The sequence below is a fragment of the Aquarana catesbeiana genome, linkage group LG01 (assembly GCF_042186555.1).
Source record: "Aquarana catesbeiana isolate 2022-GZ linkage group LG01, ASM4218655v1, whole genome shotgun sequence".
Classification (NCBI taxonomy): domain Eukaryota; kingdom Metazoa; phylum Chordata; class Amphibia; order Anura; family Ranidae; genus Aquarana; species Aquarana catesbeiana.
In genome coordinates this window covers 782,689,748-782,703,304 of record NC_133324.1, presented here as the reverse complement: position 1 = coordinate 782,703,304, position 13,557 = coordinate 782,689,748, and the positions used below count along the sequence as shown (strand labels likewise).

The window sequence follows — 13,557 nt, the reverse complement described above, 5'->3', positions numbered from 1 at the left end:
ACACGAGAAAACCTACAGGAGCTGAATGTCCCTTGCTCAGACTCAAAAATAACGGCTATCATCAAATCTCTAAAACCCTCCAAAACCCCTGGCCCAGATGGCTATTCAGCCCCATATTATAAAAAATTCCAAAGTAGTTTAATTCCCTATCTTAAATCCCTTTTCAATCACACCCTTAAAGGACACGTTTTCTCGGATGATATGCTTATGGCAAATATGTCCCTGATCCCCAAACCAAAACAAGGACCACTCTCTCCCCCAAAACTATAGAGCGATCTCAGTTATTAACACTGACCTGAAAATATTTGGCCGTATCCTTGCAGATAGGCTCTCAAAATGATCACCTCATTAATCTCTCCTGACCAAACAGGAATTATCCCAACCAGGCAAATCACGAATCATATTAGACTGGCATCCAATATCATACAAGAAGCGGATCTTTTCTTACAAAAAGTGCTTCTCCTGAGCTTGACAGCCTCAAGGCCTTAGACAGCGTGTTGTGGCCATACCTCGGATCGGTTCTCGAGAAATTAAGCTTTTTAGGGGCCTTTGTGCACGGATTCCAGGCACTTTACCACCACTCTCGCACGCGGCTAAAACTCCCAGGGTGTAACCCTGATTACTTTACACTAGGCAGGGGAACAAGGTAAGGTTGCCCTTTGTCACCGCTCTTATTTGCCCTGGCTATCGAGTCCCTGACCCGTTCTATCGGTCTAATATTAGGGGATACCTGAAGGAAGACCAAAAATTCAAACTTAGTTTGTATGCCGATGACGTTCTATTATTTTGGACGGATCCGATTGTTCCTTTGCCCAACCTTATTTCTACCCTACGCAAATTCCACGACATTTCAGGTCTGGGGGTCAACCTCTGCAAATGCTATGCCCTCCCGATAAAAATTTTCCTCAAAATATGATATCTTCCATTCAATCTAAATTCGGCTTCTCAATAAACTGACAGATGCTGCCCTATCTGGGCATTAAATTGGCACCTATACTCCGCAGACTATACCTCACTAACTGCCCCCAAGCATTCGCACTTATTAGGCAGCTACTACACATGTGGGGTCCATACCATATTACATTTCTAGGTAGGATCCAGGCTGTGAAGATGTCAATACTCCCAAAACTATGGTTTTATTTCAAGGCCCTCCCTACATATGTGTCACGCCAGACGATTGAGCTGATTGAGGGACGTCAATAATTTCATTTGGCAAAACAAAAAACCCCGCCTGGGTAGGAATATGATATATAGACCACGGGCCATGGGTGGGCTGGGACTACCAAATCTAGTTATATTACCTCTGCCAGACTTGTCCAATTGGCACACTGGTACACCCTCCCGAATTGTATCCCTTGGCTCCGCTTTGAGTGGACTTCCAAAGTTCCATGCTTCCTACCCGGGTTACTATGGGCAAACTCGGTTCGCCCCAAAGATATATCCCCTCTAAACCTAGTGGTGGGACAATCCCTACACTTATGGTCATTATATAAAAGAACATTTTCACTACTCCCATCTGGCCCCAGGCTGGCAACCTTTGACAGAGACCCCACATTCCACTCAGTCCCCTCAAAGTGCTTTCGCCCTTTGGATCTCAAAAGATCTCATTACCTTGGACTCATTATTAAAGGATGGGGTAATCTGCTCTTTCTCTTCCCTACAAACCACCCACTCCCTCCCTAGAACAGAATTTTACAAATATCTGCAGATCAGACATTTTTTCAGTTCCCATTACTCTGAGTGAAGCTAGTACACCGACCACATTCGAGGACTTATGTGGACCCTCATACAGGGACAGAGGGACTATCTCCTCTATATATAACTACTTGAACGGACTGGGCCTTCCAGAAAAATCTGCAGCTATGCTCGGCTGGGAGGCAGAGAACGGACAAGTGACCTCTCTGGAAAAGACTGGGAAGACAGTGGTTAAACTGCACACGAGTTGGTATTACACCCCCTCAAAGTTACATAAATTTTTTCCCACTGTCTCCAAAAACTGCTTTAGAGGTTGCCTCGAGAAGGGGACTCACCTACAGATCTCCTGGAGTTGTAAAGCATTTAAGCAGATCTGGCAAAACGTAACTTCCAAGGTAGCTGAGACCACAGGTATTTTGATGACTGACATCAAATGTGTCTGTTCTTCGCAGAAATACCCGGAACTCCCCCCCCGGACAAACCTGGCCCACACTCTATTTAGTGCAGTCCACTGGACTATCACCTTGTCCTAGCATGCTCCTGGGGTCCCCTGGGACCAGGTCCTTAAGCGTATGGCGGCCATACAACTCATGGAGAAAGTATATCATACTATCATGGACACCATGCCCATCTACAATAGGAAGTGGAAGTCCTGGTCAACAGGATCCCAAGACATATAGATGCTCTCCCATTGAAAACATTCCAGATAATACTGCATTGTAAGCATACCTTACCCTTAGGTTCTCCGTTTACTGGTTTGTTTACTCGGTATTTTTTTTTTTCATCTTTCCTTTCTGTAATAACAGTATCAGAGAGTACTTGAGACGCCCGCTATACTCTTAACAAGATTTTGGGCTCCTCTCAGAGGGCTGTATCTCTTAGCTAAACAACCTATGAAAACACGGACTGGTGCTGTCCCCTTTGGGTCTTCTGACCTTCAATCACCGTTATAAAAATACTTTGCTACTAATGATCGCATAAAAATTGTTACATATATTGTACCACCTTCTGTACGTGATGCCTACTGTTATAGAGAGAGAGAGAGAGAGAGAGAGAGAGAGAGAGAGAGAGAGAGAGAGAGAGAGAGAGAGAGAGAGAGAGAGAGAGAGAGAGAGAGAGAGAGGAGAGAGAAGAGAGAGAGAGAGAGAGAGAGAGAGAGAGAGAGAGAGAGGAGAGAGAGAGAGAGAGAGAGAGAGAGAGAGAGAGAGAGAGAGAGAGAGAGAGAGAGAGAGAGAGGACACACATTATACATACATATATATATATATATATTATATATACACACACATATCCATCCATGGTTAACTGTTAGAAATAAAATATACTGATGGTCCTCGCTGCTTATTCTTTACTGAAGTATGCAGATCTGAAATTCTAATTTTCTAAAAGTATCTGAATCCAAAGAATCAACATGAACTGGGAACTAGTGCTTTTAGAAGATGGTCAGTCATAGCAATTTACATACAGTATTTTTCTCTATACATTTTTTTTTTTTAAAATTCACTAGGATTATTTTAAACCAACTAGGAATAAGTCATACAGGGGTTGATTTATTAAAACTGGAGTGCAAAATCTGGTGCACATCTGCATAGAAATCAATAAACTTCCAGCCTTTTTTCTCAAGCTTACTTAACCACCTGCCATCCGCGCTATGGCCGAATGATGGCCACGGCGCGGACCTGAATTCCCCGGGAGGCGTCACATGACGGCCTCCCCTGGCGCGTGCCCGAGCGCGCTGTGACTCACCGAGTCACTGAGACTCGGCTGATCACCGATCCGAGTAAGGGGCCGTTCCCGGCCCCTTACGATGTGATCAGCTGTCAGCCAATGACAGCTGATCACATGATGTAAACAAAGATCGGTAATTGTTTTTTTTTTCTACTCACGCTGATAGGGTGATGAGAGGGATGAGAGGGACAAAGGTCCCGAAGTGGAAGAGGCACATCTGCCTCATCTTTGCCAGTTAACAGTGCCACCGAACAGTGCCCACAAGTGCCACCGAACAGTGCCCACAAGTGCCACCGAACAGTGCCCACCAGTAGTGCCAATCAGTGCCACCTAGCAGTGCTGCCTATCAGTGTAACAGATCAGTGCCCATTATTGCCGCCCATCAGTTCCCATCACTGCCGCCCATCAGTTCCCATCACTGCCGCCCATCAGTGCCCATCACTGCCGCCTCATCAGTGCCCATCACTGCCGCCTCATCAGTGCCCATCACTGCCGCCTCATCAGCGTACATCAATGAAGGAGAAAAATTACCTGTTTTAATTTTTTTATTAACAAAATATAAAAAAATATTTTATTTTTTTTTTTTTAATTCAGTCTTTTTACATTTTTTTAACAAAAAATAAAAACCGCAGAGGTGAGCAAATACCACCAAAATAAAGCTCTATTTGTGGGGAAAAAATGATAAAAATTTCATTTGGGTACAGTTTTGTATGACCGCGCAATTGTCATTCAAAGTGCGTCAGTGCTGAAAGCTGAAAATTGGTCTGGATAGGAGGGGGGTTTAAATGCCCAGTAAGTAAGTGGTTAAACAAGCAGAGGTTAGAAACCGATTGGGTTACCATGCGCAGCTGCACCAGATTTTGCAGCTCTCCAGTTTTAGTAAATCAACCCTACAGTCTGTTATCCCCTAGAATTTGGGGGTCTTCTGCTTTGGTTCAGTAACAGATAAAATTTGAAATGCATATCTGAGAAAGATAAAAAAATACAAAAAAAATACCCGACTGGCGTGTTGCTTTCATTTTGGAAATTTAGTGCCATTTGATCAGTCTTCTGTCTCTTCTGATGCTGGACAAATGAATGTGAAACTCCAGTATCTGGACTGCTATTCATCATCTGCAGTTCGGTTTCAATGCTTCTCCTCTTATTTGAGACGTTAAGCGTGTTGCTGCAAGTATAGCTGACAGACATCTCTGAAGAGGACATCCGCTTACGATTTTGTTCATCATTAGTTTTGGTACTAAAATCACTTAGGACCAATGTTGTATGACCAAAAGTGGTTCTTCTGTTTATCTTCATTTCAGACAATGGTTTTCCAAAATTATTACATGGATACTTAATCAAGTCTGTCTCATATCCAACACTTTCATTATCTGCAATGGCTAAAACTTAAACAGAGGATTAATGTTAGGTTAGCAGTTTTGTTTTAAAACACATTATAGCATGTGAGCACACAATACTGTGAATGTGTATCTAATCTCTGAAGGTGTCATTTTACAACATCTTATAATTTTTTAGACCTTTTCATCTATCTATCCATCTAGAGAGAGAGCTACGATCACAAACCGATACCCATTTCTTTGGTTGAGATTTGTAGTCCACGCACAATGAGCTTAAAAAAAAAAAATGCCAGTTCCCTTACCAGGAAAAAAAATAAAGCTCATATAGAATATTTTTATACACAAATTTAGGAGCGTTTCGTTTTTTTTCTGCCAGAAAACAAAAAATGCAAACCAGAAGAAGTGTTTTTTTCTCCTGCCTCTAAACACTGAGCTTAAAAGTATAAGTTCACCTTAAACTGCTTGCTGACCATATACTGTACACATGCGCACACACAAAACAGCAAGGTGGCTCTCCTGGATCTGGGGCACGCAAGCGAGCTGCCGGCAACCTGCTCCTGCTGTGACACAGCGGAAGCCAAATCAGCGCATCTGCCAGGACCCGCAGATTGTTCCAGAAAAAGACAGAACAGCGGTCTGCCTAGGTAAACAAGGCAGATTGCCGTTCTGTGAGAAGGGGAGGTAGTGGTTCTGGGTTTCTGCTGAGCAGGAACACGGATATCTGCCTTCCCACAGTACAAGCACCTCCCCCGCAGTTAGCAAGCACTCCCTAGAAACGCATGTAACCCTTTGATCGCCCCTGATGTTAACCTCTTTCCAGCCAGTGTACCGTGCATCAGCACTGATCACTGTATTAGTGTCACTGGTTTCCACAAAGTGTCAATTAGTGTCTGACTTGTCTGTCGCAATAACGTTACAAGTTGCTGATCGCCGCCATTACTAGTAAAAAAATAAATAAACAAAATATTCAAAATAAAAGGACATAAATCAATCCCATAGTTTGTAGATGCTATAACGTTTGCGCAAACCAATCAATATATACTTACTGGGATTTTTCTTTACCAAAAACATGTAGAACATATATTGGCCTAAAATTGATGAAGAAATTTGATTTTTTACATTTTTTTTTATTGGATAGCTGAAAGAAATATTTTTTTTTCAAAATCGGTCTTTTTTGTTTATAGCGCAAAAAAAAAAAAAACACACAACAATATTGCTAACAATAGGCTGGTCATTTGGGAGGTTGGGGGGGGGGTGTTATACCTTCCGGAGGGCAAGTGGTTAAAAATAAAAAAATTATACATACATACTTTTTTTACCTGCAAAAAGACGTGCATTTATTAGGAGCCTGTAAAACCATTGCACCCGTGACCTGGGTGCAATCTCAGGCTCCTTCAGACTGTCCGTGTAGCGGTCTTGTACAGGCAGGCAGTTACTGAATGACCGGAAGATTCAATGTTCTATCTAGAGTGCTCATCAGCACCCTGGTAGTTTGAGAACTACAAGCCAACAACCGCAGTTTTCCCTTTCACAGAACTCTGAATGAATGATGCGGTTGGGTTAGTCAGGCTTTTAATTTTATTTTTTTATTGTGACAGCATGTGTGGGGAGAAGATAACATTGAGTTGCTTCTACAGACAAAACGCAAAACTCCTGTAGAAGCAACTTTTTTTATGCCCAGTGTGCATGGACCCCAAATATCTGTAGGTACACATCCAAAAAAAGCTGTGTGCCATTCCCATCCCCCCCCCCCCCCAAAAAAAAAACAAAAAAAACAAAAAACACACACCACACCTGTTCTTGGGATTACTTGGGTCACAGATTCAGAAAATTGCATTGGCTAGACTGCATCAGCTCTGGTTTCTTAGAAACAGTCGATTTTAAATACATTTTAGTCTGTTTTTAATAAGATCATGCTGATTAATTTGTTCTTCTGTTACCTAGTTTGTGTATACAAGTTGGCAGATAGTGTGAGTGTTTATGTATCTACAACTGTAATTTTACATTGCAAACATTGGATTCTAGAGTGTAAGTTATTAACTGTATTCTAGTTATATGGGTTTTTTTGCAGATCAAGCACCACAGAGGTTATGGCTACTTCACGGTGAGACGGTCTGAATCATCCAGAAATATTTTTCTATATTTATTTTCGGATTTTTGACCGGCAAACAGAGTAAAGAGTGGTATATGATGATATTGCTGTATATGAAAAAAACTTGTGTTGATAGGGAAAACTTTGGTGCCATTTTTGGAATTAGGGAGTCAAATATACCCAAGAACGGGCCTAACATTCGAGGCACCAAAATGTGTGTTGGCCTGTGTGATTATTTAAAGAAGTTTTCATCCCTGAACTGTATATGTTGGTCACTACTGAATACAGCAATATGCCAGCCTTTAAAATGTTTCATTAATAAAAAGGTCAAAATGGATTTTCAGCCTGTTTAACGTCTTGAAGTTTGGCATGCATTTGATGTAATTAATTTTCTGTATGTACATTCCTTGGATCATTTGATCTCTGTACATTGTCTGCACCTTGTATCTTAAAGTGGTTGTAAACCTTGCATATACCCAGTGAAGTGACTGGCTTCAGGTGATACACAGATGAAACAAATGCTCCTACATAAGTTGTACCTGTTTATCTGCAGCATTTTCTTCTCTACATCTATTCAATATCCAGAATTTATATAGTATATCTGAGCCATCGGAAAGTAGGGGGTGGGGAGCTGAAATTACACTCCAAAAAGCTCAGTGAGGAGAGCTGACTGGAGGGAAGGAACACACCAGCTCAACATAGCACACAGGAACTGACCTGAGGCTGTCAATCACAGGCTGTGTGCTAGAGATCCCTCACATTACCTTTGTGTCAGGAAAATCTGCCAGAAGTGACTCATACAGATAGCAGAGGAACAGGTCATAAGAAATTACACTTAGTGATCTGGATTGAGACAATTACACACTATATGTGGATATGCTTTCTTCATATTTCATGTTTGATGTTTACAACTACTTTACATTTTTTCCCAAAGTTACCTATATTCTTGCCCCCAAAAATTATCAAACACTAAAAATATCCAAGTGTGCACGTATACACCAAATGCAGCACTGAGCAGTCATCCCTGACAGATGCTTAAAGTGGAACTCCAGCCAAACAGCTAACTACATATATGTTTATTGGGTTACCTACCAAAGACTTTGTAATTTTGGCCAGACATTCTTGGAATGCACACACCTCTCTAATCAGGAAGATAACACTCTTACTTCCTGGATCTTATTTACTGCTTCCTAGATCAACAGCGATGATCATTTACTATTTATTTAGAAGGCTGACGGCACAGATGAAATAATAATCTGGATTGGTGAATCAGTAAGACAAATGGCTTAATTAGGAAGTATGTGAGCCACCTAAGGGGATTGACTGGCTTCACAGAACCACAAACCCTTAAATATAATCAGCAAATATGAGTCTTTTCACCTGTATATGTAGCCATTTTCCGGGAGTTTTCCTTTAACTAGAACACAAACACACTGTAATCACCCCCCTCCTCCCCTATTCCTGTAGTTATGGAGCCCATACTATCAGTGTACTTAATAGTTAAAAAAAAAAAAAAATATCCTGCAGGTCAGAGTCTGCTACTCAGTCTGTGAAAGGTTATGTATTACTATGTAAAAAACAAAAAAGGTGATACAAAAACATCTAATCACAAGCCTCAGTTTTCCCTACCTAAGCACTTTAACTTTTTAGTTAACTTAATGTTAACTTAATAGTTACATTTACTGTAAGTCATAGTATATCCCACCAAGTAATAACGTTCAGGAAATTCTGAAGCACTCAGGGCCAATTTAAAAGTTTTGCTTGTAAAATGGATATAGCAATAAATACGCTTTTTGTGATAATACAGCTGGTTTCTGTATAACTGGAACAGCAGTATCAAGCTGGTCTCGGAATATCAATGCAATATATACGCTGCATACAGAGCATAGTCTACAATTTACAATACCTTTTGGTTTAGGAGTCAGGCACGCATCACATTTCTCATCTGAAGGCTTGTTAATGAGTGTGCAGATTTGGCATGCCCAATGTTCTTCATCACTCCTGGCCACTTGGTCTTGTGATTCTTGTCTACAGGCCCATCCAATAAGACTGTTTCTTTTGGGAAGTTTACTATACAGTAAGCCACAGATAAAATGTATAGTTTGTGAGTGCTTTACATTACTGCACAACAGTACATTGCCCCCTCCCTCCATTGTACCCTAGGCAAGAATGAGGTTTACGTCACTCCAACAGCCCCCTGATATATCCATGTCAGATATCCCAGAAGGCTTCAGCTTATATAGAGCAGCTGGAGGAGGCAGATCCAATGGCACTCCATACAAGAACCTTGAAGAGACAGCTATCTCCTGATATCAGAGTGGAAGATGGTGGCATGGGACCCAGGACAATGCTGGAGTCACTGAGCCAGCTAAGGCAGACAAACCTACTCAAACCACGATGAGCAAGAATATGTTGCTTAAAAAAAAGGTAAAAGGTGACCTTCATAAACCCTACTGAAAATGTATTATAAATCAACCTATTTGCAGCAAATCAATTAATTACTTTGTTATGCTAAAACAGTTATTGGAGGAGCTTACCAGTGTTTGTTCTGACTGTTAACATTTCCCCCTGGATTCACCTGCTTGCTCAAACATTCCCGACTGCTGCTAGTTGCCTGAGGTAAAGACCAAAAGGCAGCTTTGTCTGACAGGCCACATGGTATTTCTAGCAATCTCCTTATACAGGTTTACAATAAGATGAAGTTACAGGGGCTGAACATAGGTTGTTAATAAACATCCAGATAAAAACACGGCCAATCATGATTAAAGAACTTTTATAAGCATTCAGCATACGTGACAAGGATGCATTATACCGAATAAATGGAAACTGAAAATGGAACAATTCCCTCAAGTTTGCAATGCAGTTGGAATCAGAAATTAATGCCCTCAAATTTGAGAATCTAAAGCCAAGAATATTGACCAGTCCTCAAATGTGATAACTACATTATTTTATATTTTTAGGCTAAAGTATATTTTCTGTAAGTACAGAAAAGTTGATGCTGATGCTGTTCAATTTCCAGTGTCCTTTTAACTTCCTGTGCACTAAATTGATATATTAAACAACATTATCAGCGTTTCCCATTGTCTTCTTTAAAGTGGAACTTCACCCAAAAGGGGAAGTGCCCCTTGTTTGCAGCCTCCCTCCGCCTCCACTGCCACATTTGACACCTTATTGGGGGGGGGGGGGGGTATACCTTGTTTTGACAGAGACACGCTCCCACTTCTGGTAAGATGCATCACAGAATGCGAGTCGGAAGTTCCTCCCCTGCAGCCTTCTGGGAAACATCACAGGTACCAAAAGACTACGTGACCATTTACAAAGTGCGGCGCAACTCACGCATGTGCAGTAGGCTTCACTGCCGGTTTCCCTTACCGATGGTGCAGGCACCAGCACCCAAAGCTGACGAAAAATCAGCTCAGGTGAGGACATCACTGGATCTCTGGACAGGTAAGTGTCCCTATATTAAAAGTCAGCCACTACAGTATTTGTAGCGGCTGACTTTTAAATTTTGAGGGGAGCCAGAAGCTCCTATTTAATCAGTTACCAACCGGCCCATAGCCAAATGACGGCTGCAGGGCGATTGGATAACTCTGGGAACACGTACTATGACGTGATCCCAGAAAACCGCTCCCGTGCGCCCCCGGGGTGCTCACATGGGAACATCCGTGACCGCCGGGTCCAGAGGACCCGGCACATCACGGTAAACGGCCGCTGATTGCAACTGTTTACCACGTGATCGCTCCGTCAAATGACGGAACGATCACATGTAAACAAACCGGCGCCATGTCATGACGCTGGTTCCTCTCTCCCCTCTGTGTACCGATCGGTACAGAGGGGGAGGGATCGGATGGCAGCAGCTCTGTGGGCTGCATGTGTAGTGCCCACAGCGCTGCTCTGTGACATGTGCAATCACATCCATGGATCCATCCCTCCATGCTCAGCAATACTCTGCACTACTCTGCCATACCCAGCCATGCTCGGCCTTTGTATGTGGCCAGGCTGTGGAAGTCTCACACATGTGGTATCGCCGTACTCAGGAGGAGTAGGAGAATCTATTTTGGGGTGTCATTTTTGGTATGTGCATGCTGTGTGTTAGAAATATTGTATAAAAATGGATAACTGTGTTAAAAAAAAAAAAATAAATTAAAAAAAAATAAATAAATAAAATATGTGTTTTAATCACCTCCCGCCCGCCGGCCGTCATACGACGTCCTTGACTTTGTGCGGGGATATCTGAATGATGCCTGCAGCTACAAGCATCATTCAGATATCAGCTTTTTCAGGTGGCGATTCCCTACACCATAAAAACGATCATAGCGGCTGTTCCACTGCTTGATCGTTCTTACGGGAGGCGAGAGGGGATGTCCCCCCCCCCTCTCGCCGCCCTCAAGTGCTTCTACCGACTCACGGCTACGATCGAAACCAGGATTGTTTTTTTTTTTTTTTTGTTTTTATTTATTTTAGGCTTCCTAGCCTAGAGCTGAGATGTGGGGTCTTATTGAGGACCTGTCATGCCATATTCCTATTACAAGGATGTTTACATTCCTTGTAATAGGAATAAAAGTGATTAAAAAAAAAAATGTACTTTTTGGACAAAAGCATCAAACTAAAATAAAGTAAAAAAAAAAAAAAAAAAAAAAAAAATTCCCCGTATGCAGAAGCGAACGCATACGCAAGTCCCGCCCACATATGAAAAAGGTGTTTAAACCACACATGTGAGGTATCGCTGCGATCGTTAGAGTGAGAGCAATAATTTTGGCCCTAGACCACCTCTGTAACTCAAAACATATAACCAGTAAAAAATTTTAAAGCGTCGCCTATGGGGATTTTTAAGTAGCGAAATTTGGCGCCATTCCACGAGCGTGTGCAATTTTGAGGGTGACATGTTGGGTATCTATTTACTCGGCATAACTTCACCCTTTACATTATGCAAAAACATTGGGCTAACTTTACAGTTTTTTTTTTTTTTTTTTTTTTTAAGCACAAAACTTTTTTTTCCAAAAAAAAAAGCGTTCGAAAAATTGCTGCGCAAATACTTTGCGAGATAAAAAGTTGCAACTACCACCATTGTATTCTCTAGGGTCTTTGCTAAAAAAAAAAAATCATATACGTTTTGGGGTTCTTTGTAATTTTCTAGCAAATAAATGATGATTTTTACATGTAGGAGAGGAAATGTCAGAATTGGCCTGGGCACTCTAGAACGCTTGAAGGTGCTCCCTGCATGTTGGGCCTCTGTATGTGGCCACGCTGTGTAAAAGTCTCACACATGTGGTATCGCCGTACTTGGGAGTAATAGCAGAACGTGTTTTGGGGTGTAATTTGTTGTATGCATATGCTGTGTGTGAGAAATAACCTGCTAATATGACAATTTTGTGAGAAAGAAAGAAAGAAAAAGAAAAAGAAGAAAAAGAAAAAAAATCTTGACTTTGCAAAGAATTGTGGGAAAAAATGACAACTTCAAAAAACTCATCGTGCATCTTTCTAAATACCTTGGAATGTCTTTCCAAAAAGGGGTCATTTGGGGGGTATTTGTACTTTTCTGGCATGTTAGGGTCTCAAGAAATTAGATAGGCCGTCAGTACTTCAGGTGTGATCAATTTTCAGATATTGGCACCATAGCTTTTGGACTCTATAACTTTCACAAAGACCAAATAATATACACAGATTTGGGTTATTTTTACCAAAGATATGTAGCGGTATAAATTTTGGCCAAAATATAAGAAAAATTACTAATAATTTTCGGTCTTTTTTCTATTATAGCGCAAAAAATAAAGAACCCAGCGGTGATTCAAAACCACCAAAAGAAAGCTCTATGTGTGTGAAAAAAAAAAAAAGGACAAAAATTTCATATAGGTACAGTGTTGCATGACTGAGTAATTGTCATTCAAAATATGAGAGCACCGGAAGCTGAAAATTGGTCTGGTTATTAAGGGGGTTTAAGTGCCCAGCGTTCAAGTGGTTAAAGAACACTTCCCTCCTATTTACATAAGATGAGGTGTTTGTTGCCTGAATCTAGATAGCAGCTTTGGGTGAAAATGCTGCTTCTACAAAGATAAAATAAGGCTAGTAAGAGTTTTCATCCTGTAACAGAATGAGTGTTACCAGCAGGGTCACTTGAGAAGACCAGAAAAAAAAAAAAAAAAAAATGTAGAAGGCTTTTTATCTTCATGCATTAGAATGAAAAAAACCTTCGGTGTGCACCCCCACCCCCACTTCATACTTACCTGAGCCCCATCTTGATCCAGCGATGTTGCACGAGAGACTCGGCTGTCCAGGACACACCCTCCTGATTGGCCAAGTCAAAGTCAGTGAGTCAATGAGGAGAAAGAGGGTGCAGGGCCGACCTGCAGCTCCTTGTCCGAATGGACACACAGAGCAGCAGGCTTGGCTCGGGTGCCCCCATAGCAAGTTGCTTGCTATGGGGGCAGGAGGGTGGTGCAAGGAGCGCTGGCGAGGAAACAGAGCAGGTAAGTATAACATGTTTGTTACTTTAAACCAAAAAGGAAAAAAAAAAAAAAAAAAAAAAAACCACACACCACCAAAATATATTTAAGTTGAACACAAAAGACACAAATTAAAGCTGATCTCCAGGATTCCTGTCATTTTAAATAAATTGTTTGTTTGAACCAAGCTGGTCCAAACAAACTACTTCCTTCACCAAGTGCTGTATGAACTTTATTAAGCTTCAGCTACATACAGTGCTGG

General features: G+C 41.5%; 1 protein-coding gene across 2 annotated transcripts in view; it reads right to left on the bottom strand.

Moving 5' to 3' along the window:
* The window catches only part of NEIL3 (nei like DNA glycosylase 3), a 99,258-nt gene that overhangs the window by 25,217 nt on the left and 60,484 nt on the right, over nucleotides 1-13,557 (bottom strand). The window contains exons 8-9 of one of the 2 annotated variants that reach the window (XM_073606749.1): nucleotides 8,759-8,922; nucleotides 4,421-4,808 (exon numbers count right to left, since the gene is read on the bottom strand). In XM_073606749.1, coding sequence (XP_073462850.1) covers nucleotides 4,421-4,808; nucleotides 8,759-8,922 — 552 coding nt within the window. The remainder of the gene's footprint in view (nucleotides 1-4,420; nucleotides 4,809-8,758; nucleotides 8,923-13,557) is intronic. The other variant, XM_073606745.1, reaches the window with a different exon arrangement.